At 37.9% G+C, this 27,456-nt stretch overlaps 2 protein-coding genes across 4 annotated transcripts in view; one reads left to right on the top strand and one right to left on the bottom strand.

Moving 5' to 3' along the window:
* Positions 1-26,978, bottom strand: part of abcb7 (ATP-binding cassette, sub-family B (MDR/TAP), member 7) — a 39,436-nt gene extending 12,458 nt beyond the window's left edge. For 2 of the 3 annotated variants that reach the window (XR_001310270.1, XM_014009096.1), the window contains exons 1-13: positions 26,487-26,684; positions 23,438-23,521; positions 23,269-23,346; positions 20,571-20,690; positions 13,100-13,232; positions 10,984-11,252; positions 7,914-8,002; positions 7,656-7,743; positions 4,386-4,560; positions 3,712-3,869; positions 1,564-1,727; positions 1,357-1,486; positions 787-930 (exon numbers count right to left, since the gene is read on the bottom strand). Coding sequence is in view for 2 of the 3 variants with exons in the window: in XM_014009096.1 (XP_013864550.1) it covers positions 787-930; positions 1,357-1,486; positions 1,564-1,727; positions 3,712-3,869; positions 4,386-4,560; positions 7,656-7,743; positions 7,914-8,002; positions 10,984-11,252; positions 13,100-13,232; positions 20,571-20,690; positions 23,269-23,346; positions 23,438-23,521; positions 26,487-26,636 (1,782 nt within the window). In the remaining variant the exon portion in view is untranslated. Of the gene's footprint in view, positions 1-758; positions 931-1,356; positions 1,487-1,563; positions 1,728-3,711; positions 3,870-4,385; positions 4,561-7,655; positions 7,744-7,913; positions 8,003-10,983; positions 11,253-13,099; positions 13,233-20,570; positions 20,691-23,268; positions 23,347-23,437; positions 23,522-26,486 lie in introns of all 3 variants that reach the window. The other variant, XM_014009084.1, reaches the window with a different exon arrangement.
* The window catches only part of uprt (uracil phosphoribosyltransferase (FUR1) homolog (S. cerevisiae)), a 9,016-nt gene continuing 8,524 nt past the window's right edge, over positions 26,965-27,456 (top strand). The window contains exon 1 of the mRNA XM_014009128.1: positions 26,965-27,246. Within this exon, the coding sequence (XP_013864582.1) occupies positions 26,990-27,246 (257 nt within the window). The 5' untranslated portion in view covers positions 26,965-26,989. The remainder of the gene's footprint in view (positions 27,247-27,456) is intronic.

Here is a 27,456-nt window from a genome sequence, read left to right as displayed (position 1 = left end):
TTTATATTTTTTCCCTTTTTTTGGGAGGGGTGTGGGGGCACAGGTGTGACCCGCAGGCCTCGAGTTTGACACATGTGGTCCAGACAGACATATGTGACCCGTCGTCTTGAAATGAGGATCAAGTCAAATTTGGTCAAAATGACCTAATTGCATTTTCAGACTCCTGGTTTTAAAAGCTACATTTTGATACCTGGATCATTCTGATATCATAAGCTTATCCAGAGATATGAACTAATTTGTCTTGTTGGTTACGATAATACATTAATGTTTGGTTTGAATCCTAATTTTATGTAAATTTATTAAGTAATTTTTGATCAATATAAAGAGGAAACCTCAAATAGTATTTGTACATTAAGATTTCCAAGTTGGACAGCAACAAAAACATTGCTAACTCATAGGGGGAAAAAAAAAATTTGGGGCATTTTTCCTCAAAATCTTTTTTTTTTTTTGTGTTGGGTCACATATATTGTACCAACAGTAATATGTTTTGTTAGCTCGACAAAAAGGCTGTATGAACATATCGATGTGGCCTTTTAGAAACTACTATTGGTTTGTCATTTCATATTCCTGAGTTATATTAAAAAAACAAGTCTTGTACTCCCAGACCTTTTTTAAATAATGAAGCAGGATTTAAGTTATAAGCAGCCGGTTATGGTTTGAGTTCTCAAATTAGAATATTCAGGGAGGAAAAACCAAACGACGCAGCGGATGTGTTGACTAAGAGACCATATTCAAACAGCAGACAATGTGCAGCAAACCTGACAGCTTGAGGCCTCGCTCTCCAACCTGAGTGTCATAGCCATGGGGCATCCTGAGGATAGCATCATGAAGGCCTGCTAAACGTGCCACTTGGTACACCTCCTCTGCTGTAGCGTTGATGTTGCCGTAGTGCAGGTTGTAGAAGATGGTGTTGTGGAACAGAACGGCATCCTGACAACAACAAAATTAGAGAGCAAAATGAGGCTTTGGAGAATATTTTTATTGCAGCCGAGAGAGGAACAGAAGACTGCGGATACAAACAGCAGAATTGGGTGGGGGGGAATGACAAAAACATGTTCATGAACCATCTGTTCTGATAAGCCTCTGAGCACGTTAGAATTCAAATGATTGCGTTCACCTTGTTTTTCAAGTTATTACTCTTACATTCTTCTATGCTGAAAACAGCTGAATGAAAGCACATTTAAATCTGAATATGTTATAATTATTGTGTAAAGAAAATGGTACAAATATTATTTTTTTGTGGTGAAGAAAGTTATATGTTGACATATTTACTGATTTAGATTGTGTGTGTGTGTGTGTGTGTGTGTGTGTGTGTGTGTGTGTGTGTGTGTGTGTGTGTGTTGGTGTTTTTCAGACCTGAGGTACGACCCCCAAAGCCTTCCTCAGGCTGTCCAGGCTCACTTCTCGGATATTCTGTCCCGCGATGTAAATATTACCGCGCTGGGGTTCATAGAAACGGAACAGCAGCCGCACCACAGTGCTCTTCCTGCATGCAGCGGTGAAACCGATATTCAGCATCAAGATAACAACTGCATCTATGATGATGTCTAAAAGGTGACCTACCCTGACCCACTGCCGCCAACTATAGCCACCTTCTTCCCAGCAGGCACCTCAAAGGACACTCCGTTTAAAACTTTCTGGCCCTCCAGGTATTCAAAGTAGACATCCTCGAAGCGAATGGTGGCCTCCTGTGGTGTGACCTGTAATGGTGGAGCGAGATCCTTCTCCTAAAGAAAACCGTTCAAGGTTTGACAGGAAAGAAGGAACAGAAAACAGTCAAGGCCTGGCATGATGTAACAGCACCTTGTACAGGGACATACTGCTGCTGCGTTTGGCCTTAAAAAACGACACAACAAGAAGGCATTCATTGCATATTTGAACAGTCATAAAAGGACACCGAGACTCTGCTCTGCCATTCAAGGTGAATGCTGAAGAATCAATAGGCACGAAAACTTTTTCTTCATACTGAGTTCAGCTGTGGTGCTGAGATGCAGCCAAGGTCTGCAGTGAATAAAACCCCGTCCTTTGCCTGAGCGAGTGAAACCTGCTCTGCTCAATGCGTACGAGCAACATAATCACCCACAATCCACCTCAGTCAATTAATACAAATAACACACAGACCATTAGTATAAACAGATGATAATTCCACACCCTTCAGCATGGAAAAAGCCAAAATTATTTCTTTTATATTTAGTGGCACAGTTTCAAGTGAGGGAGAGTTTTAAATAATTTTACATCTACATAATAGGACAATGTGTTCCACAGTATAAAATAAATAAATAAATAAATAAATAAATAAATAAATAAAAGCATTCAGACGGTAATGGCCTTCTAGGCAGGACCATTCCACAAGGATTCACAATGGAGAGGAATATTACTGATGAGTGGAAAAATAACTGGACAGATTCATCTCCACCACTGTAATTACAGGCTGGAGAAGGGAGCAGCCTTCTTATTGTTGGGCAGCAGACACACATTTGCACTTAAGTGCACTCCTATGACGCAAGATGGGCTGTCATGTCACGCTATAAAACGAGAAATGAAATTACATTTCCCGTGAAAAGAAGAGAAGTATTTCAAGAAAGAAATATGAAAGGCCTATATATCTAAAATCTCAAATGTTTGGTCTTTTTTTTTAACCACAAAATGTAAAAGATTTAAATGGTTATGTATTTGGATTGGATTTGTATTGTTTGTGTATATATATTATATATATACATACACAAACAATTTTTGGCATAGTAATTACACAAGAATAACTATAAAAACGGGTAAAAAAAATTTTATTTAAAAAATTAAATACTGAAAAGCTTTTAGATCACCAGCCTGGATCCTGGATGGTATAACTGGAATACTGATGAATCTTCAACTGAAAACAAGAATCTGAACACAAAGAACTGGACGTTAAAACTAAAACCTTAATCAAAAAGCAGCAAAGAACAAAAAGTAAAAAGATGAAACCTCTTTTTAAAACAAAAAGTGACCATCTTTTCACAATGGAGAATAAAAACGGTTTACAATAAAATGGGAAAAAGCTATTTCTACAAGCCTGTGCTCTGTTATATAAACAACTTTAATTCATTTTAAATAAATGTAAGTGGTGAGAAGTAAAATGAAAGCTTGATGTTGCAACACAAAGTATTCCAAAACTTATAAATGCACTCATTAAAATTAGCACTGCTTTCAACAGTTGGATAATTACATACCCCAAACTGATCACCAGTATGTAGCCGGCCACAGTTCTGCAGGAATGTGTCATTTTATTAACACAGATACGACTAATGCAGCCAGTAATGRCAGACACTACAGGTGGTAATAGATGAAGAAGAACCTGAGTCACATCAACCATATAATTACTATGTTTGACTACAGCCCATCATCTTTTTACACCACATGTTGATAGGTTATCCAAGCCAAGCCAAGCAATTACAGGAACAAGTCAGTTCTGTGTTAAATGTCTTTTACCACCAACTCTCTCTCTCTGTTACTCATGTTAAAAAAAAACATCTGAGTGAGAGGCTTTATCATTTTTGAGTATTTACCCTTGCTTTTAAATTTCAGCCCTAACTGTGTTCGCTTTCTATTGTGCACAAATGCATCTCTCCTGTTTTCTTTTGTTGGAGGATCTACATGTGAAAAAATGAAAACACAAAAGAGTTTTGTGTTTTACTGCCACTGCGGGGAGAAGTTCTTGTCAGGCTGACAAGTTACCTTGATCTTTGTGTCGATGCTGAGCAGAGTGAAAAGCGTGTTCATGTCTATGAGAGCCTGCCTGGTTTCTCTGTACACTGTTCCCAGGAAGTTGAGCGGAAGGGAGAGCTGGAAGAGCAGGCCGTTCACCATCACCAGGTCACCCACGGTCATGGTGCCTATACGACGGCAACACAACAGCTCAGTGATGCACACCATCTTGCTCTATTACATGTATTTAAATGAAAGATCTAAAAAAAAAAAAAAAACACTCAAACCATTCTCTCTTCAAGTTGCTATGAAAGCAGAGAGCATCTCTGCTCCTCCCCCCACCTGCGATGTCATTTTTTGCATCAAGGCTATTTTATTTTCCATTCATGCCTGGTTTTTATGCTTGCTGAGCTTTGTACTTAAGTTTTTTTCTATTATGAATTTCTGTCAAGGTTTACACGCATGTTTCATCTGCCTGGTTTTATTTTGAGGGATGTTTTTTTTAATTGCCATGTAATACTACCCCCTGCTATGCTTTTAGTGTGAAAAAACACAAGTTAAAAAAAAGGTCAAATTCAGGTCAGCTGATGGTTGTTCCTTCTTTGCACTTGAACAATCTTATGTTTTGCATCTTGAAAAGAATGATAGTCTGGTCTCAATRCCCCCAAACACAAACCACCACCAAAAACTCTCAAATTGCTCACCTGCTGTGATGCCTTTACTGGCCAGCAACATGATTGCAGTGAGGCCGACGCTGAAGATGGCACTCTGGCCAAAGTTGAGTAGGGCGAGTGTGGACGTGGTTTTTAAAGAGGATGACTCATAGATCTTCAGGAATTCATCATACCTTTCAGCTTCGTACTTCTCATTATTGAAGTACTGCAGCCGAGATGAGAGGAGAAAAAAAATGAGGAGAGAGCAGAGAAGGGAGCACAGGGCAGGGGAGTCGATGAAGGGATTCATAGAAGAAAAAAAAAGGAAGGAAAGCGTGAGTTTAGAGAGAAAAGGGGGAGAGACACAAATATGGTTGAGGTTAAAGGTTAAGGAAGCGAGAGCAGCGTCAGGCAGATACACACTTTAGCTCAGTCTGCCTCAAGGCTGCATTTGTTCTCAGTGACCGCTCCGAGCGTGGACCGCGTCTCAGTTGGCCTCCGAAGCACTTTTTCATGTCTGCATCTTCATCTGCTCCCAACAGATTTTAACGGACATGAAAGCAGCGGAACAAAATCCAAAGCCTGCTTTGCTGAACTGGCAGCAGATCTAAAGTTTTGACAGAGCTCAGTGACTGTGGTAAAACAACAGTTACAAATATTAGGCAGGAAGTGAAGCCTAATCATCACTTGTAAGGGAGACAGAAACTGCTGCAGAGGATTCTTGTCGCCTCTGTCTCTCGCACTCTCCCTCGCTCTGTAGCCACAAAAATGCCTGCATTACCAACAAAGCTTAGAAAGCTTTCTTAAATGTTGCACCACACAAGCAGAACAAATTCTGATTAAGACAGCTATCATTAAGATAAAAAAGGCTCATGAATCAGCCACAAGCACACCTCACAAATGTAGAACATAAAACAAAAGAATAATCGCAACAATCCCCAACTCTGCTGCCAATTACTTCATATTGTTGCTGCAGTGCTGTTTGTTTAGTTTGCACTATTGTTTCCCTGCTCTGGTTAAGTGGGCGATTTGCCTCTCTTGCTAACAGCAGAGATGCTGTGCAGCTACTGACTTACCATGGATTTGCATAAAAGAAAAATAAAAAAAATGCAGAGAAATCTGAGAAGGGGAAATAAGAAAGTGGTAAACTGAAGCAGCACAAGGCGCCGCATTCAGGTTRTCATCCAAACCTTTATGAAAGTGGAACGGATTTCTGAGTGGGTGGAGATCTAATTACATATGCACACTCACAGCTCAGAGTGATACTAAATCTGGCTGCATTGACATAAATGACACAAAATAACACAGAACAAGATGTTAAGAAAAACAGGACACAAAATAATGCGGCATTTAAAATAACAGTGAATAAAAAAATAAAAATAAAAAAAAACAGATATCCAGAAAAGGCCACCTACAGCACCCAAAACTTCACATAAGGTACAAGTCTAACACGGTTTCTAATGTCTAAAACAGTCTCTCAGACCAGCTTACAAGTAGTTTTCAGGAATCATTTTCTAAACACAACACCCCAAAGTTTTTCTTTTAATATCGGCTTCAGGTTTTTGTTTTCTGTCAACATGGTCGCACGCTCCTTCAATAATATTGAGGTTTGGGCTCGAAGGAGGGAGAGAGGCTCAATCCATGACTGACAGAGTCTTATTTTAAGTTATTCGATCAAGGTTTGTTTTTATTACATTGACAGTGGGTTTGGGATAAATGTCAAGCTGACCCGTGCAATGACAACACCTCCTCTGTGTTTTACCGATGATTCACTGACGTACTTTTATGTTCACTTTAGTCTCTACAAGTTAAACCCAAACATTTTATTCACTCCAAGTCTTACTGTTTTGTAGCTGTCTATTTAGTGTACCTCTATAGTAATTTGACAGTTATCTCCTCTCATTTTTTCCCTTTTTTCTGTTAGAACGGCTTATTGACAGCCATTGAAAATAGTTTCTGATTAGGCTCTGTTCTCCTTTCTCCTGTAACTTTGATAAACATAGTCTCATGATTATCAAATGCGTAACAACTCTTAGTTAAGAGAAAAATAAATCAAATAAAAAGAAGATTATTCTGTTTATTACCTGATTAAGAAAAAGAGAATGTCTCTTTATGGTTGAGGTGACCTGTTATGGCCTAAATCAGTTTAACAGGTCAGAGTTCTGTCTCTTTAAAGGGCCTGTCCGAGGCCTGTGGTCAAAGACAGTTTTCCTGTTTATATCACTTGAGGTGACCACTACACCTGATATCAGTTTTTCTCAACAGTATGAGTACAAGTACTTCAGTTTGGGTACTGGCAAATACAGAGTACTGAATAGAACTTAAAAATTACACAATGACTTTAAAAACTTTTATTTAGAAAAAGGTTTTCCTTTATTATAAGCCTTCAGACCCTCTTAATGGACCAAATTAAATATATAGCATGACATATAGTGTTGCTACAATTTAAAGTTAGCACGGTGACTGCACACTTGTAATCAGTATAGAGACACGTCCATTTCTAATGATYTTTTGTCTAATTGTAAACTGAAGCAGGTCATGGATGATCCCTTCCTGAGATCACATGAGGTCTTTGCTGATTTTATTTCCTATTTTCCCAAAAACAGCTACTATTGATCTACTGTGCACAAAATTTAGGTACCCCACTTCCTGATTTCCCCTCCTAGTTTAGATTTCACTATTTTTAAAAACACACTGCACTTCATACTTAATTGTTTTTCCAGCACATCTTTAAAAGTCATATTGTTGAATGAAAATATATAGTTTTATACCTGTCAAACTGACATTGTTTTTGCAGGTTCAATGAAAGAAATTGGAACAAATTGTCTTTTTACAAGAGACTGTTAGAAGAAAAGTGTCTTTGCCAAGTTACCTGTTATGTGTAGACAACATTTCTTCATCTTTTTTCTGAAGCGCCTTCCTCATCTCTAAATGATTCATATGTCAACACTAAGTGGTTTCAAAATATTGATATTCATCTGAAAATGGTCATGTAAAAAGACTGGAACAAAAATGAGAAAAGGAGCGATCGATGGTTAAAGAAAAACTTTGAAAGATCTTGAGAAGGCCTGAAGAACTATTGCTAAGACCAGCAAGCAAGAAATGGTTCTYAACTTTTGCACGGTCCTAAAACTACACCCTGACAATCACAGGTATGTTACTTTGACAGCAGCCACAAAAAACCGGTTACACCACCCATATGCAGAAATACTTTACAGTAGCAACTTCCTCCCAGCAGGATAAAAACAACATTGGCATCCACAAAACAGTTCAAAGGAAGGTAGATTCTAAATGCTGGAGGTAAGTGAGGTAGCAACTCACCTTTACTGTCTCATAGTTGAGCAGTGAATCAATAGCTGCGTTGCCTGCTTCATTGTCAGCTTTGTTCATCTGGATACGAAACTGAGTCCTGCATACAGACACATGCACAAAGACAAGAGCTTTCATTAGTACGTTTCAACCAGCATGTGACAATTTTCACAGGTAGCACAAGAAGCCACTGAGGTATTTATGGACCTTGTCAAGAAATAACAATCCTGACCTATAGACAGAGTTTAAAAAATGCAGACATCTTCCTACCTCCACTGAGTAACAAGAATGGTGAAAAGTGTGTACGCTGATAAGGTGCCCAAGGCCACTGCTGCAAACTGTCCACCGCACTTATAATACTGCAGGAGAGAAGAGCAAGATAGACATATTTTCTGTGCAGTAAACACATTTTCTTATCAAATTCTAGGAACCATATTGCACTACGTTATTGTTAGTTTTACACAATTGTATTACTTTAAGCATTCGTGCTGAAGCTTTATGTTTGGACAATAGAGTATGACCTCATTACAAACAATATTTTACCAGTTGGAGCGATAAAACAAAGCTTTAAAGGAGACGTTCTTTATGTGGCCAAGAACGGACACATCTGTTTAGGGTATTCTCTGCAGGAGGACATTAAGCCGCAACAAAGCTCTGGGATTCATCAATGACACTAATCGACTGTGTTTCCATCAAAAGTTCACAGGGATTCAGAWTCCATTTACAATGTAAATGAGACAATATCTCCAAAATTAATTTCCAGACAATCTGCTGTGACGAATSTCGGGGTGATGTAGGGTCCTGGGCCACTGGGAAATGAACAACAAAGACCACAAGACATAGAAATAACAGAATGTCAGTTGCGTTTCTGTAAGTACACTAAAACTCTTAGTGGCAAAATTACATCACACTTTTGAAGGATGCTAATTTTGCTGCTTTATGTTGTAGTTGAACAAAGAACAAATCAAAGCTAAATACACATTTATTAAAGGAGGGTGTTATGCAAAGTTGACTTTTTTGAGCTTTTTATKATGTTATAATGTAATGRCCTCATTAAAWAGTGTTGCTTTGACATATTCCTGTCATTCAAACCCTTCAATCTCCTGTAGTAGCCACGTGGAGCAGCCTCAACACTTGCTGGTACAACGCACCGCCTCAGACAAATTCTTACCCCACAGAGCACCCCTCCCCTGAAGCATTGTTGTGAAGATGTGCTGAAGTGGGAGGCCAACTTCAAGACAAAGATAGGATATGATTAGGGATGGGTACCGAATTCGATACTTTTTAAAGTACKGACCAAATTCTGTCGGTACTACCGAGAACCTATTCACGTACCATCAAACGGTACCACGTTTCGGTACCTAAACACATCATTGCGACCGTATTAGTGTAAGAGTGGTGAGTTTTCCATGCTTMTCCTGAARGCAGCATCGCGCAAGAGCGTAATGACGTCAGCAGCTGCTGGTTCAGTAAACAYAGCTGACTGWACTTAACTTGAAAGCCTCGCAGCTTCTCGAGTAAAACTAATCGAACAGACCACCTCTGAATTATCTGGTGGATTAATTATCTTGTGAGCACGACGCTCGCTTGCTCAAAATAAATAAAGTACCGCCACTTTCTTTATTTCATCCACCATTAAACAGAGACCGGCAGAGGAAAACAACAGAAGAGCTTCCCGACAGTCCGAACACGTCTGACCTGAAAGAGCACAAGCAGKKAYCTTGAAGTGTTGGAGCGTTTTAGATGTTCAAAACGTAGTTTGAATACCTTTTTATTTATTTAACTCCATCCTCTTTTGTTTATTTGATTTAAACTTATTTGCCTTCCATGGACCTCCATCACACAATTTTTCTAGCTGGGAAATGACGTCAATAGAAACACGTGGAGCTGAATTTTAATTTGTGCAATAAGACAAGTCTTGTTGTTTTCACTTTAAAGAAATTAGTTAAAATAACTGATGTTACAATACAAAGAGTTGGATGTTGTCTTGATATTGAGAAATATGTTAAATAAAAAAAATTTAAGTTAAAAAAATTATTAAAAAACAATTCACACAACGTACCAAAAATTGGTTTCGTTAAGTACCAGTACCGATTCRCAGGTACCGGKTACTGGTACCGAATTGATTCAAATGTCAAAGGTACCCATCCCTAGATATGATGCAAAGTCAAATATTATTTTTGATACAACATTTTCACAACACAGTTAAGCAGGCAGTATACTGCATTCAAACTGCCGAAATCATGCCGAACTGTCGCGGTTTCATGACGAAATTTGCGTCATTATGTTTGCATTGACGGCATTTTCGGCACTTCTTGTTGCGAACTGCGGGTCCAATTTTTTTACCCCCCTCCACATAAGAACACAAGAACTTCATTGTGTGATTGGTCAGAAGTTCGTGGGAGTGTCTTTTTGTGCTGAAAGRGCTCAGACGCTGTGTTTTGCTCCAACCATTCGCTTAAAAAAAACAAATAAATAAAATCTCTGCTTCCTTGCACCAGGAAGCAGCCATTTATAAAGATAGTCAAAAGGCCAAAAACTCATAAAAGGTGATGAAACAGACGTTTTTCACGATGGAATCTGACTAATAAAAACTTTGGAGCTTAATCCAGAACCAGTTTGTGGATAAACGTCAAGTGACGAGTCTCTGACTTTTTTTCCCTGCATTGTGGACTTCAGCGGGACGATATCCCTTGCAGTGACGCTTGCTGCAGCGGGAGGGGTTTCCCAGGAGCTCGGCTCAGGGTGTCTCATCAGGGAGCTATGGTGTGTGTGAAAACAAACGCCCAACAACCGCGTGACGGCACATTGTCCGGTCAGCTGCCGAGCGACTATACTGCCAGCTTTACTTGATTGTGGTATAGAATTGAACTATGTGCCTGGAAAATAAATAATAGCCCCCTTTAAAAGTTATTATCTTGTTTTCCTGTTCAAGGAGAAGAAAAAAAGATTTTCCATCAACAAATGTGCATTTATGTGAACTTGTTTCACCTCCTCTGGCTTTTAGAAACTTCACTGATAGAAAAACAGTTTTTATCATCAAGAGCCATGTGCTGTTTTGTTCACTAACCAGGTGCAATGGGTCCTTACCATCTGCAAGCCTTTTCTTTTTACTGCAAACATATGAGTTTAAATGTAGAGGGTTTTGCTTTATAAATACAAATTACAAGGTGGTTCCATAAGTTTTCCTTTGTTTTATGTGGAAGGGAAAATGCTTTACAACAAAATTCTATAAATATTTTTAAGTACCACATTGAATGATCCTTAAAGAGAATCCTTATTTTTTGTATAATAAAAAAGATTGTTATCAGCCTGGTCTTGTTTTAAACCTGAGACTTACCAAAATAGCAGTGACGAGGCCCATCTCGAAGGTCGTCGGTCCTAGATTGAAAACAAGAGCACTGAGGACAAATGAAATGCCCCGTGTCCCGCGGTCAATAGCCTTGGACAGCGCCCCTGTCTGGCGGCTGAGGTGGAACCCCAGGTCCAGATTGTGCAGGTGCAGAAAGACATTCTTGGCAATGCGGCGAATTGAGCTCTGGGCCACTTTGCCGAACACCATGTTCCTCAGCTCGTTGAAGAGAGCTGAACAGGCCCGTGAGACACCATCTGGATCAGAAGGGGAGACAAAAAAGTTTTACGACACCTGCTGGGAAAAGCCGAAAGGTTTAAACAGCAGGACTATCATGTGGGATTTTTAAGGCCTTCCTAAACACAGAGCATGTTTTAAATGTATTACTGAGGCAGCAGAATGTAGGCTGTTTGATTGAATTGGACCAAAGGCTTTAATAAGAAAAATAGAGGATATCGGAGCGTGCACAGACGTGTGTGTTTGTGACAATGAAGGGGACTACATGTGTGAGCAGAATGTTTAAAAAGGCAGGAGGGAGGCTTAAGAAGAGTGCCATGGAAAGATGAGAGTGAGTTTTCAATTATCAGGCTTAATTTTACCACTCCGACTTAACGCAGCCTCTGAAGAATAAGAGCAAAAGAACGAAACTCCTTTCTTGAATGTATTTTGAAAATTCATTACATCTGACGTTTTGCATTCATAAGTCATATTAAAGACATACGCAGCAAAAACAAACTAGTTCACTTCAATAAAATCGACAGGCTAACGGTTAAAAATGAAACTAATCACATTGTTACACAGTCGCGTGGCTAGTACGACTGTCGCAAATTGATAAGTGTCTGTGTTTGAAAGATGCACAGTCTTCCTGTGGTGAATTTGCCAAGTTGTGTGAACACGTGACTCGTCTGCAGAGACCAAAGTCAGGGTGATAATCTCTCTGTCTGACGGTCTTCACGGGGGCTGTAATGTGGCGTTAAATAGGAATGCTCATCTAATGAACAATGTGTCCACGTCTGACAAGGTAGGATGAGTGCTGTGCAACCTTGACAGCCAAATTACACCAGTAACCGCAGGCTTCAAATCCAGGAGGCTGGGTGTTCAAAAGTATGAGCAAGAAGAATAACGTTTCTTTCCTGAAGATCATTTTCCCACATGTCCCTTAAATGTGCGGGCACTAGTGTCCAACATCTAAGTGGACTCATCAAAACAAGAGGCTGAAGTGCAAAAATAAGTTTATGATCGTGTCAGCTAAGGTCAAAGTTACTTAGTGAGGATCAAGTTTAAAATAGTTTTCCAGGGTTCCCACACCTTGGTCAAAATCAAATTCAAGGACCTTTCAAGGACTTTCCAGTACCAATTTCCTCAAATTAAAGAACCATGCGCAACGGCAATTACCTACTGCTACCACAGAATGTTACCAATAAACAGGTTTAATATCATGTAAATTCAATGAAGAACTTAACATAGAAGTTGGTGAGTCAGAAACAATGACGTCAGTTTACCCTAATCCGGAGTTATCCACATTGTTGTGTACATTGTTATCCAATGTACGTTTTTTTATTTTATTTTATAATTAATTTTTTTAAAAGATGATGAAAATCAGTCATGTGAATAGAGAATTTCAATCCTCAAAAAACATTCAAGGACTTTCAAGGACAAGTGTAGTTTTTGGCTGTTTTCACAAACTTTCCAGGGCCTTGAAATAATTTTTTCAAATTCACAAACTTTCAAAAGTTTCAAGGACCTGTGGGAACCCTGGTTTTCATACTTTTTTGGCTTTTTATCAGCAGCTCCACAAAAACTGTTTTGACAAAGAAGTGAAAAATAAAACGTTAAAAATGTTTGGGTAAAAACGACGTCATCCCGGACATCTGTACATATAAATAAAAATACTTAAAAACACATCCACTTCTGTTAGCCAAATTAAAAAAGAAGTTGGTCAAACATAAGAAGGCAGCACATGGTGTAAATAATCCAAAGAGCATGTTGCGGAGCAGCATTGATATGAATGCGGTGGGGAAAGGTCAGCCAGCAGACAACAGAGTCCCACAGTCTCATCTGATGAACACAGCACCTGCCAGAGTAACACAGGTTTTGGACTTACAGCCAATCAGCATGGCCGTCGCCATGGTAGCCACGGTGCTTGGCGCGTCATTCAGGTTCAGCATGTGCCCCGACATCTGGTTAAGCTCGTCCACTGCATATTTAAACATGAAGGGCACCATTACGCTGGTGAGCTGAAAAAAGGAGTAGTAAAAATTAGAAGAAAAAAAAAAAAAGAAACAGATACAGCCTTTACTTTTTGTTTGGCTTCCAACCCACAAAGTAACAAAGATTTTGGAGCTCATCTATTAACTTTGCTCATAACTTTACTTAAAACAGAATAAAGACAATTCACCAACAGTCTTAACAACTAAGATACAATTTTATTAAAAGGGAGGTATTGTGCAAAATCAACTTTTTTGAGCTTGAGAACTTTTTTTAATCATGTTATATAATGTCATTCCCTCATCAAACACATATCAAGAGTGTTGCTTTGACTCATGTTTGAGAAATCCTTAAATCTCCTGTGGTAGCCATTGGGAGCTGCTCAAACAAAGCACCACCTCTTTACACAAAGCTCCTCCCTGGAGTTCAGTCCCAGCCGAGCTCCTACCCTCTTTTTACGATTCCTAGGGATGAGACAGTTCGTCAAAAATGGTTGGACTTTTCTCCTAAGAAAGGTTGTAAATGGCATGAATAGTGACGGGATAAATGGCTCTTTGAAGGGATCCGGATCTTGGAGAGCCGTTTGTTTCAGCCATTCAAAAGAGTCATTCGATTTTGAACGAGTTACATCATCACGTAGGGAAATACGTCATCACGTATGGCAACATGATGATGTCATCACGTTACGTGGGTGGAACCACGTGTTTTGTCAAGCAGAAACCCCCCTCCCCCTTTCCCGTGAGCTTCTGTACTCCACCGCTCTGCCTGTTTTGAGTGAAAAAGCAAAGCGGGAGCAATTTAAGTATGAAAAAATAAAGATTATATGAGGAATAAAATAAATAAAACTACAAATGGCTCYTTACAGCCCGCGACTCGGCTCCTATCGTTCATTGTAAAGAGCCGTTCAAAAGATTTGGATCYTTCATGAACGTCACATCACTAGGTATGAAGCATTGTTGTGAAGACGTGCTGAAGCGGGAGTGTCTGAAACAGTAGGAGGTTCTTAAAAAGACAGAGGCCCAAGGCGTTTAGCTTTGTCTATGATGTGAACTCAAATTTATTTTTGATATAAACAGCATTTTCATTACAACTGAAGGTAAGTTACCTGATTGTGGTATAAAATTGAACTATGTGTCTGGAAAATACATATTTTCCCTCCTTTAATTCATGATTACTGCTTATTTTATTTTACTTTTATTTTTTACATTTATGGTAAAAATCTGTCAATCATTTTAAAAATGTAAGTTTAAATCTGGAGATTATCTAAGGATCCTACTTATCACAGGCATACACTCGCCATTAGTTAACAGTGACATTTCGAATATTTTTAAGCATAAGTATTTTTTATTTATTAATTTCAAACAAAAAAGTAAAAACTCTACAATTAGCATTTAACACACATTGTGAGAAGTGTCTCAGCAACACAAATCTTTTTGGAGCAAGGTTTTCTACAACATCTGAGATGAATGCAGCCTAAAAACAAGGGTGTAGATTTAAAAATAAATGCTTTACAGCTGGTTTTAGAAGAGGCCACACATTAGGCTCCAATAACAATGGGCAACTTCTTTTATACAGAACAGAAGAGAGAAATGGCTGTACTAAAATAGGCAGCTACATTTAGTTTGTTTTTGACAGTAAGCACTTCAGGAAGTATAAAAAGAAGAGGGAAAAAACCCTGATATGATTAGCTAAATACCATGAAGTACAAAACTTTGTCTGAGCAATCAGAACAACTACAGTRTGAAAAACAAGAAGCTGTACTTATGAAACATTTTTAGCTAAAAGGCTTTGTGGGATGAATATAAAAATGTTGCTTCGTAAAAAATAAAGGCTGACGGCAACATTTTTTATGTCTGCTGCTTGTTACTAGAGCACAGTTTGAGTAAAAAAATATTAAATTGTTATTTATTATAAAGTTAAAGCAAGGTAGTTCAAAGTAAGAGTAATTAGGATAAGAAACATTAGGATTTTTTTTCCAAGAGCTCAAATCTACAAGGATTTTCTAACATTGCCATACTTTTCTTCAAGAAATTAATTCATTTCATTTTAAATCTTTTCATATTTAATGTGTAACTATCATTTACATGTTTAATTGTCTTATGACTTAACTATGCCCACTTACACATATTTTACTTTAAAAGGCTCTATGTTTCTATTCTGCTGCAACATGTTTCCAGCTTTTCTTTGTACTTTTCCACACATGTGCACGCACACACGTGTGCAATATGCAACACACCCATTCAGGTGAATTTCTAGTCTGAATCTGCCATGATGTGCAATTGTGGGCGCATGTTTTCTGTCTTCTTGTGGACTGGCACTAGTAGTGCTGAGAGAAGGCTGGTGCTTCCTGCTAATGGAATTGAAATGGTTATTAGAGCTAATTAAAAGCACAGGGACAGCTGTGTGACTCAGTCTGGGCGGTCCGCTGCACATTAGGACACACAGAGAACACTGCATCCCACAGTGAAACGTTTCAAAACCCCTTTCATTTGAACCTGTAAAAGCCCAACATTGGGGTAGATTTTTAGGTCTTTCTCCATGGTCGCATTCTATATGAAATGTTTTAGTTAAAAAAAAAAAGGAAAAACCCATTCTTGCGTCTACCTGAATGTAAAAACGCCCCTATAAAGCTCTATTTATTCAGTCAAAAGCTACCTCTCCAGGGTTCTTTCTTTATACACTTGGGTATTACACTCAGACAATAGAAGTCCTTTGAGTCCCTAAAGGAAAAAAAAAACAATATCTGCCACTTTGCTACCAAGACAACAGAACATGACACAAAAATAGCCTGAGCTTATTATCACTGAGCCAAAACATGTCCTCAATTTCACCACTAATACATGATAACGTTGGATGTGCTCTTTTAATCCATTAATGGCAACCACTGGAGATTAAACTGACACTGTGTCAATCTGTACCTGGCAATATGACATCCTATAATAGAGATTCAGTGTCAAGTAGTACGGAAAGGCTTCAGGCTATGGAGAATTAGCTTTACCTTATACTATAAAAATACGAAACGGGCACAGAGACAAAGAGGGCTTCATTTGAGGCCAACTTGTATATAATCACTTATTTGAAATGAAAATGTCACCGATAATGTTGCTTGCAGAGGTGAGATGCCCCGTAACCAAAGTAATTATTCAGCTGATTTAAAAATTGCAGCCACACAGCTGGTGGTTTCGGTTCAAACAGACAAATTGGTAAAATGGAGGTTAACTCCAACCAAGCAGGAAAACACGAGGAGTCGATTGGCTTGCGTGTGCGTGTTCACGGCTCCTTAGAAACACACTAGAGGGAGCCGTGCTGAGCTGCAGCAGGACATACTTACTTAGGAGCTTTGAATTTGTGATTATTTTCCAGGGTGTAAATTAGAGACTATCAACAAAGAAAGAGAAAATGCATCACACACTGATTGATGCATGCAATTATTTATTTAAAAAGCTGTTCTAAATGCACATTGTTTGGAGTCTAACATGGGTTCGGTGCCAAGTGCAATCACTTACGGGAGAGTGCTCATGTTTGAGCAATGAGAAGATATTTGATTAAGTAAATAAACAATATGTTAAATAGTTTTTTGCTTTTATTGATCTTTTATGGCATCCTACAAAGGCAAGTAGATTTTCAAAGATAATTTTTATTTTTAAAGTTTTAGAAATCAACGTCAGGTGCTCATCAAGCAGAGGTTAAGTTCATGTCAACAACCGTTGGTCAATTCAATCAATTCATGATTATTTGTAGCGTTTATCAATTAATATGAGTCATGATAAATAATTTACATCACTTTTAATATTTAATGTCCCTCATATTTAAAGTGCTTTGCAAGGGGAGGCAGCGAAAAACAGGCAGATTCATGGAAAAAAATACCTCAATACAAAACAAAACACTCTGGTCTCACCCCCACCCTGCCGAACCAACATAAAACTCCCAAACTCCTTTATGACTGACGCCTAAAATTATTTGACAAGAGCTAAAAAAATCGACAGGATGAAGAAAATAAAAAGACGTGAAAGTTGAATGAAGTTTGGTGGCGATGGAGAAGTTTGAGCTATGAGATTTGACATATGATATTTTAGTTAGCATGTTTGGATTTAATAGTTAGGGTGTAGCTTAGTGTGTTTAGTTTAGTCAGTTTTAGTGTTTTTGAGTCAAATCGATGAGGTGATGTTTGAACGTGGAGCTACAGCTGCGGCTGAGTTGTGGACAGATGGACCGAGACGCAGTCAGATCTTTTGCAAACGGTGGCATTAATCGTAATAATCGCCAAATAATAACTGTTTAAAGTTTTTCTGATGATTAACACATGATACAATTTTGCACAACCCCAACGCAAACACTGGAATGTGAAAATGTATAAGGTATGGCATGTTTATAATTAAAAACAAAAATTGACATGAAGTATTAATAGTTTGCCTTATTTTCCCTGAAAATCTCATCTTTGGGTGTTTTTGGACCAATAGTCAAACACACTGACGTCTTGAATTTCAAAGCACTTTACAAGTATTAGTACATAACATGTTTTCATATCAATCTTGTTTGCCCAACAGCAGTGCCATTCAACATCAAATAAGAAGAGACAACATGATGTCCACCTGAGCCAGTTGGGCACCATTTTAATAAAAAACAATAATTCTGCAGCAGATGTTCTGTCTTTTCAAAGTTTCCAGTAGAATAGGTATTTGAATCCTGCCACTGGCTTGAGAGACAGCATGAAATTACAAAACTGATCTCTGACATCAAATCATTTTTGTGTCAAACTCACATCAGGATTTTTGACATCTCTACATCACTTTATAAAAAAATGCATTGAGGAATAAACATTACTACTAGGATTAGGAGAATCACTAGCTACGTTTACATGGACATAAGTAATCTGATTAAACGGCCATTTGGAATAAAAATGCGTCATGTAAAAACCCATTCGGATTATTCTGACCCGATTCAGCTCGATACCAATGAATTTGTAATCGGAATGAGAGAGGTGGTTTATGCCGATTGATAATCTGAACAGTGTGCATGTAAACACTTAATCCAATCACTTTATTCTGATTATGGGAAACTGACCTGACAGTGCATGTCAGCTAACTTTCATCCATCGGTTTCTGCTCTTTTGTGGAGGAACAGCAGCACAGAACTCTTCCTCCTGTTTTCTCATTCAATAAAGGAAGACACACAGCCTGCGCCACTTCACAAAAAAAAAAAAAATTTAAGTCCGGGCTTCACCTGCAGCTGAACCAGAGAGTGCAGTTAACGTCTCCACCATTATTAAAACTTGTCGCAGGTCCATTCTGAGCTCAGAAACTGTTTGTTTACCTTCATGACGAAAGTAAAACTTTCTGTTTTTTTTTTTTTTTGGAAAGTTAGCAACTGCACATGTCAGTGCTTCTATTCTGAATAAAAGCCTGGTGCATATGCTCGTCATGATCGGATTGTGCCCATGTAAACCATACATTCCGATTATTTAATCCGAATACATTTTAATCCAATCAAAGAATTTTGCACATGTAAACATAGCTAATTACTCAACAAAATTACAATGTCTAAGTTTATAGCCTATACCAGATGGAAGATTAAAAATTACTACTCATAATTAGCAGCATCCTCCATTTATAACCCATAACATTTCAAGAAATTACTGTGTAAAAACACGCAGGAATCTCTTTAAAACTGGAATCTCTTTAAAACTGGAAATGATGAATGATTAGAGGAGAAAGTGATAGATAAGTTATTATAAAACTAAAGATTGACACAGATGAACTTGACTGACAGTACTGATTTTTTGAGATCCTTTGACTGAAGAAATGTTGATGATGTAGCAGTTCTGATCTACAGGATATAAATTTGTTTAAAATGTTAACTACAAACGTTTAACAGTGTGAAAGCTTTTGCATCTTGTATCAGATGGTGGATATGTTTCTAGCTGAATAAAGTGGCCATGTTGCTTTTAAATTAGGGTTGGGCAATATTGGCAAAAACAATTAGTCACGATAAATTTTGGTATTTAGRCGATAACGAGTAATTTGACGATTAATCCCCCGGAGTCCCTGGACGCCCTTATATCCTAGTCAAATGACCAATTTAATTTGCTCCTCGTAAAAATCTGTTCCAAATTGTGTCAAAATTAGGCTTCAGGCTTTAAAATCGATTTTTTAATTGTATTGATAGATAATGAAATTACAGAACTTTTTTTATGTTTGTCATATTTGAAGCAGAGAGCAGCAATCTCCAGTCAGTCTGCCTGCTGGCATTAATCGTATTAATCGTCAAGTGACAAAAAATAATCGATTAATGTTTTTCTGACTATTAATTGCACATGATATAATTATGCCCCACCGTATTTTAAATCCTTTTTCACATTTAAATCATTTTAAGAGCAGTCAAGTCCAGTTTGATAGAAAGGATTCTGACTATCTAGCAGTGCAGAAATATTTTATTTGCAAATTAAAAGACGACAACATCACTAGATTTGTCCATCCAGCATTGCATGTTAGTAAGTCCAGATCATATATGTCCGTTCCGTCACAAATTCGTACATCGACGTAACAGTTCAGAAAACGTCATTGAAAGTAGAGAAAACTTAGAAGGTTGAAAAATATGGCCCAAACAGAAAATAAAGATATCTTTGCAGCATCTGGACAGGAGAGACAAAATTTGACTTTTCTGCACTCTTTGAGGCTCCAAGTGCACAATAAAATAAATTTAACAGTTAAAAAGTGGATTTTACATGTAATGTTCCCTTTGAGGACAAGCTGAAAATTTATTCAGTTTTATAGTGGAAACTCACTATTTATGCTAAAAAAAAGAGGAATCTTGAGGCGAGAGCTTTTGTTGAACATAACAATTTTACTTCACAAGTTGTCAACAAAACTTAGTTTTTAAAACACATTAAAGCAACAAAAATGTTACGTGACTGCATTATTTTCTCTTCACATTAAAACATATAAAGTTTTGTTTTAAGCTTTAGTTTGACTTTGAAAAAGGGACTGTTAAAAAAACTGCAATACAAAAACTGCACATTTTTTTACATACAGTGTATATATATATATATATATATATATAATGTAAGTCTTTCTGTACATCATCAGTTGTTCCATTAACACATATCCATATTTCTCATGTATATTTTTTAGGAGGATAAAACTCCAATTTTAGCCCTTATGTACAGGCATAGATATGTTTAATAATGCATTGGGAGACAAAAACTGTGATTTAATAATCTTATATACAGTTTTGCTTTATTAGTAATCTCAATCTTATTTTATTCTAAAACAAATGCCGCAGAATTTATGAACCCCAACCACTTGGTAGACATTTAACCACAAAAAATACATCGAGGAGATGTGATTAAATATATTAACATAACTTACCTTGGCTCCAGCAAGCAGGCCTAGAGAGATGGCAACACGGGCCCGCAGGTCTGGTCTATCTTTTGGCCAAACATAAGCCAGCATAGCAGAAAGAATCTTGGCTGAATTCACCTCCTTCAGCTTTAAAAAAATAATGGAAAAACAGAAACTTTTCTTATTTTAAAAAAATCTCCTTTGGTTTGAATTCTTGGTGCGTTTTCCATGTGTAAAAAGGGTATTTATTAGTACAGCATTATCTTTCTATCCTGAAATCTACCTGTAAGCATCGGTAACTAATGTTCATTTTGCATTCGGTGTGACAGTCACAGAAACTTTAAGATGGCACGGTGGGCAGACACATGGAACATCAAATGTCAACGGCAGCCCCCTGGGACGTCTGACAGCAACAACGATAGACTCTCCAGGTGGACTTGTGGATCCAGTCTGACACTACAAGTCCCAGGGGACACCTGGCTGTCATCCCAGCTGAGGCTGAGAACCCATTGGTGCCAGCGTGGCTGTTTACCAACACTCAGACGCACATCTGCCACAGGGACCCTCGGCAGGCCAAAGAATACGCTTTAATTCCGCTAATCCACTCAATACGGTGGCACCATGTTAAGCACAGCTGCATGTCAGCACCTCCAAGCAGATTACAGTGAAACTGCGTCTCATGTCTGCCTTTAATGAAATACAGTAAAGAAATGTTTTGAGCTGTAATAGATTACACCAAATAATGCACAATTTAAKAAAAACCACCCATTAATCTATAATAACAAAAGGAACAATAATTAAAGTTGAAATATAAGACCTAGTGTTTAAGATTTACAAGTTTAAATCTTTTATTATCAGAGTCAAGGTTGTTCTATTTGTTGACTGTGGATTCTAAACAAACAGAGATTCAACAAAACTAGTCCAGAGCAGGAGTCATCAAAAAATTGCTTAAGGGCCAGAGTATTTTATAATCTGCTCAGAATTAAACTATTTCTACAAACTGGGATTGTTTAAAAATATATCTACAGCAGGTAAAGTTAATAACTGTTCACAACCTTTCGACAGAACCCCACTGCAAAAGCTCTGAACCATCGCTTTTAAAAAGAAGAAAGATCAAACAGATTGAGCGTTGTGATTGGCTAAAGCACTGCCATCATTAACCCTTTCTGTGCTGGGCTGTAAATGACTTCTGCTTTGAAATGTACACAGTCTAGCAATAAATTAAAACTGCATGGGTTTGAAAGACTTCTGGCATTAAATGAGTTTTTACAGCAAAAAGCAGTAGAGATTCTAGGAATTAACTAATTATCTGTATTGTGTTATAAGAAAGTTGAGAAAATACATTTTAAATGTCAAAGAGAATAGGTAAAATCTGCATCAATATTTAACTTTGACAGCTGTTARTAAAAGAGATCCCCGATTAGTTGTAACATTGGACTTTATTTGATAAACATCTGTTTTACCTGTAAAATAAAGACTGTAAAAATAGTGTAGGCTGTTTGGTTTTGTAAATTTTTAAAAATATATTTTAATACAGACGGAGCKATTTTATTTACACACAAAGCATTCTGGGTAAATGATGACGTGGATAGGTCCTCGGTGTGAGACTGCTAGCGAGCTATATCCACCCTGAAGGTTAATCTTGGACAAATTCTGATGATCGACTCTTTTAAATGAAACCAGAGAGCGTTGACAGAGAGGAGAAGGRAGAAATGACTCAGCCTGTAACTGAAAATATAGATGGAGGACAACAGAGCTGCTTCATGGAAGAAGAACCTCAGCTTAGCCTGCTAGCCTATGCGCTAGTGCTGATGCTGTATACAGTATAATAGCTCAGCGCTAGCGCGACAAACAAGCTAAACTGAGGTCCTCCATCCATATTTTCAGTTGCAGCCTGAGACATTTTTGTGTTCTCCTCTCTGTCATGTGGATAGAGGACCTCAGTGACGAGAGAATGTGTAGCACTGAGCTAATACATATATATGATGATAGTGTCGGGGCTAACGCTAAAGCTAACAGGCTAAGCTGAGGTTCTTCTTCCATGAAGCAGCTCTGTTGTCCTCCATCCATATTTTCAGTTACAGGCTGAGTCATTTCTACCTTCTCCTCTCTGTCAACGCTCTCTGTTTTCCTTTAAAAGAGTCGATCATCAGATATTGTCCAAGATTAACCTAAAAGGTGGATACAGCTCGTTAGCAGCCTCGCACCGATGACCTTTTCATGTCATCATTTACCCAGAATGCTTTGTGTGTAAATAAAATGGCCCCATCCATGTAATATATTTTTAAACTTTTAATTTAAAAATTATAAAAACTAAACAGCCTACAGTATTTTTACAGTCTTTATTTTACAGTTAAAATAAATGTTTATCAAATAAAGTCTAATGTTACAACTAATCAGGGATCCCTTTAAAGATTTCCCTACAATGGTCACAACAAAGCTCACTATCCGCACAACATTATGCTGCATTTATAAAAATATATTTAAAAGAACAAAAGATTTAGAGCAATACCACTGGACTCAGATTTGCAAGTACTGATCAAATATACTATTTTAAATAAAAAAGTTAAATCAATACTGACAATAACCACAAGGAGCAGTAATCTTTTCACTGTTTTACATGCGATACTTAAAGTACAGTTATTTGTTGTAATATGACTAATTTAATCATCAAACATAGCAGCATAAACCTTTCATTGGTCATGGTGAACTCAAACACACTCACCACATTTTTTGGGTCTGCACTTAGACCTCCACCTGCATTTCCGTGCCAACATGTCCGTTTGTCCATCACCTGCAGATGCTGTGAAAACAACATCCAATCACCTTTTTTTTTACCCCAAGCTTGATTTTGGAAAAGTTAATGAATTTGGTTATTACTAAAATACACTTACCTTTGCTGCCTCTAAAATCTGACGGCTGTTTTCTGTTCTGTTTGTGCTCCATGTTGCTGTTCGTAGGKTTGGAAGGGAGCTTAGCTGAAACACAAGACAGAGCTCATACTACTGTTGACCTTTTTCTAGTCACTAATATTTCAGCACAAAAATAATAAAATAAATATTACAACAAAAATGCACGTTATTCCCATATAAACAAGAACTAAACGCTTCCTTCTGGGTATTTGAAATAGATGCTTTTATTTATTAAAGTTGAAGAGTTCTGAGGTTGTTAGAGATAAGACAGGTAAACAAGTTAAATGAGGACAAGGAGAAAGCACCAAACTGTATTGAAAAGCTTTGCTACGTACTTGGCATGTCCGTGTAAATCTATTTAAACATTAAATCAACATGATAGGACATGTTCACAATAAACAAACAAAGCCTATAACTGTGTATTACTTTTGTGTACTTGTGGAGAACCAAAGCTGAACTTAATTACACTCTTGGGTTTAAGCAGGATGAAAATACAAGCACATCTACAGAGGCTGAGTCTCTGATAAAGCAAGATATCAGTGGGTGGTTTAGGATAAAAGCATGCAGGGCTAAACAGTAAACTTAGCATGAAATATTCAATTGCTCCAGTTGTACTAATAGAAGTATATACACAATCAAGGGAAATGATGGCAATCATTGAACACTTTTCAGCCCTTGCTGTCAGCATCATGTCTGTATAAACACTCCTTATATGAGTAATAATTTTCCACCCAATGCAGTTTGAATTTCTGATGGATTTTTTAATTTTTTTAGTTTATTATTTTTTCAAAACACCCTGTGCTTAAAGCTGTTTGGTAAACTTAGTCCCAAGTAACATAGCAGCCTTGAATATCCTTTAATATTAGTTTTTCCCAGAATGGGTAATACCTAAAGTTAGGCTAACCAAGGGTTCAAATTTCTACAGGACAATGACTCGGCACACATGCAAGAAAAAAAAAGATAAAAATTAACTTTGTTGGTGTCACTGAATAAATGACTGATGTGAAACCAACAGAATATATCTGATGACTCCCAATACCTTCTGCTCACTATTACTAAAGGTCACCATCACTGTTTCTGGCTAAGCAAAAGCAAAGAAAAAGTATCCTCAAATAAAGATCAGCATACTGTTTACTGAAACCACCGAAGACTTTACTACCGTCTTTATTCATGTTAATACGATCAACATTTTTTGAGCTTAAAAAGCAGGGATGCTGCCATTTTCTTCCCAAACTGCTGTGACCAGATTTTGCAAGGCTGCTCAGTGCGTTTGCCTGTAATTTCCTCCTGCTTCATTATTTCTATGAATTTCAACAAATCGGGCTGCCGTCAGGTAGTRAGCTACAACCTCGTCTTCGAGTTTTTAATTTTTGTTGATGTGTTTTGAAGAGACAATTTTTTGAAAACCGGATCAAAGTAAATCACCAGAGTTTTTCTAGTGACCCCTTAAAGAGATAAGCTGCCATGAAGAACATTATTTTATCTGCCCTTGTTCCAAATTTGATAAGGATTTGAAACGTCGAAGTATGTTTTTTTTTATCCGGAATAGTGCTTGTTAGCAAAGTGTTTTGACACTCGTCTTTGTCACGACACATTTAACACGCTGTCATTGGTTGATGAGCTTTGTTTACAAAACAGATGTCCACATGGTTTTTAAATCGTTTTAATTTCCTTACTTTCTAAGACAGATTAAGTTGATTTGATGCTGCGGTTTACCTTGTAATATTATTTTATACCATTTCTGCTACTTTTGAATTGACTATTATTAAGTTTTATTAGCTTTTTTAGGATACAAGATGCTTCCTACAAAACCAGAATGTGAATCTTTTCCTAAAATTTCATGGCGATATCTTGAACACTGAGGAAGTTACGAACAAAAATAGAAAACATCAAGGTGAAATGGTCACAAAGGCCCCATTAGTTCTGCTGTGAACTGCAGCAAGAAAACATGAGCTGATTTCACCTAAACAAACATCAATAACTTCCCTCATACTTGAGATAATCACATAATTTTGTTGTTATTTTGTATGGTTTGAATTGTTCTTTTGGAATCTGCTGTCAGATTTAATACTGGTGTAGGTTAAAAAATTTATCAACATCCCTTTAAAAAGCATTAAAAATCAAATTATCAATAACCAGTGTATATTACTACCCCCACCCCACCTTATGGGTGATTTTTTTGGGTTAAATTTCTAGTACTATAAATGAAAAAATACAGTAATTGTTACCAAAAGATCTTCAGTGAACAAATKAAAAAAGAGAATAATTTACTCTCTAGATTTCTACTAAACTTGCTAAATTATCCACTGACACTTGTGCACATAATGCCAAATATTTGGACTGATTTATCAGTCTAGTTTTTACTGAATTTAGCAGTTAATGGGTTTTTTTTAACCTAGTAGAAGCTTTACGCCAAGGACAAAAAACTATTGTAACTTTGTTATTAACACTGACAGTCTTTTCCCCATGTTTTTATCCATAGTAAGAAACAAATAAAACAAAAGGGGCTAAGTGTTTTGAGAAGGAAATTCATACATTAAGAATAGTAGACCACTAAATTAGTCTATTGACAACATGACAGTTAAATCAGTAGCAACATCAGCTGTTGTCCCGGGTGGGACAGAGTGTCTTATCTAAAGCTGTCAGATGCCACTTGTGGCACGTGACTGTGGCCACTGTTAGCCGCAAAGTTAGCATCTGATACAGACTGATAAAATAAAAACAAAAAAWTTAAGGCACGTGCCGTCATTTTGACACAAGTATACTTATGCGACCACGAACACAGACTTAAATGACCCCGAACAAGTAACACACCACTCCACTAAAAATGATAAGTTCACTGGCCCAAAATTTAGACTGTAACAAATGGTTGACAAGCGAAAGTTTGCACGTCAGGACCTGTTTCTTTCGAACAGTTTCCACAAACCAAACCACATCGTTTAGTCGTCGTCTCTTTGGAAAGTTAGTTAAGCACTTATATCCGTCCTTGTCCAAACACAACGCGTCCTCTTCAACCAGCTGCCGTACTCACCACAAATGTTTCCTGCCGCTTGTTTTTAAACCTGTCTTCCCTGCAGCTTTTATTCCAAAAGTGATATGAACTCGTCTGACGAATGAGAAACGCTAATTGTCGTCTTTGGACATTCAAGCCGCATTTTAGCGGCGCCAACATCGGCGCCATGTTGAGGAAAGAGGAAGACGTTTCGTCAACACACCGGCTACGTCACATCCGGGCTTCATCAACCAGCGACAGAGAGAGCGGCTAGCGGGCAAACAGTGGAGCACGACGCCACGTTGTTATATGTTTAATAGTTGTTAAATTGACGTCAACATCGCTCGGTTCATTGTTTACATTTTTTGTGTGCCTTTTTTCAACTTTCTGTCTTCATGCTAGGCGCGTAAGTTGTAAATCTAGCGTTTAAGCTAAACGGAAGAGCACGTTGTCTCGGTTGTTAGACAACACAAACGGGGTCAGTAGGTAAGAGGAAACGCTAACTGGCTTTAGCACGAAAATCTTTTCATCCCGAACTCAGGATGCCATGCCACAATCAACAACTGAACAATGTGAGCAGCGGCCAGGAGCATCCAATGAAGCAAGTTCGGTTTGCTAACAGCAGCAGTGTGCCCGCAGTACTGACCAGCAGCTCCGAGCCGAATGATGGTGTTATTACACAAGAGTCTGTCACTGTCAGCCAAGACACCCTGAACCTGTATCTGAACCTGGCACCTCAGCTTAAACTGCTGCCTCTGAACGACCAGATCCGTGAGCTGCAGACGATCATTAGAGACAAGTGAGTCCTCTCTCTTTAAAACACTAATTTGACTAAGGCTGCGCTTTTTTGCGCAGGAGACCTTGGCCTCTAAATCCCCCGCTCCCCTGCTGTGAGCCACATAGTGTCTATTATTATGCTAAAGAGGCGCACGCACACCTAGAGACACACCTAACCCTAATCACTGCTCACCTACATGTCCACCCTCAGCCCAAAACTGTGCTCCTACAT

The sequence above is a fragment of the Austrofundulus limnaeus genome, unplaced genomic scaffold (genome assembly GCF_001266775.1).
Source record: "Austrofundulus limnaeus strain Quisiro unplaced genomic scaffold, Austrofundulus_limnaeus-1.0 Scaffold1, whole genome shotgun sequence".
In the NCBI taxonomy this organism is placed as follows: domain Eukaryota; kingdom Metazoa; phylum Chordata; class Actinopteri; order Cyprinodontiformes; family Rivulidae; genus Austrofundulus; species Austrofundulus limnaeus.
The sequence above is the reverse complement of the archived record's forward strand: the minus strand, read 5'-3'. Positions and strand labels throughout refer to the sequence as shown.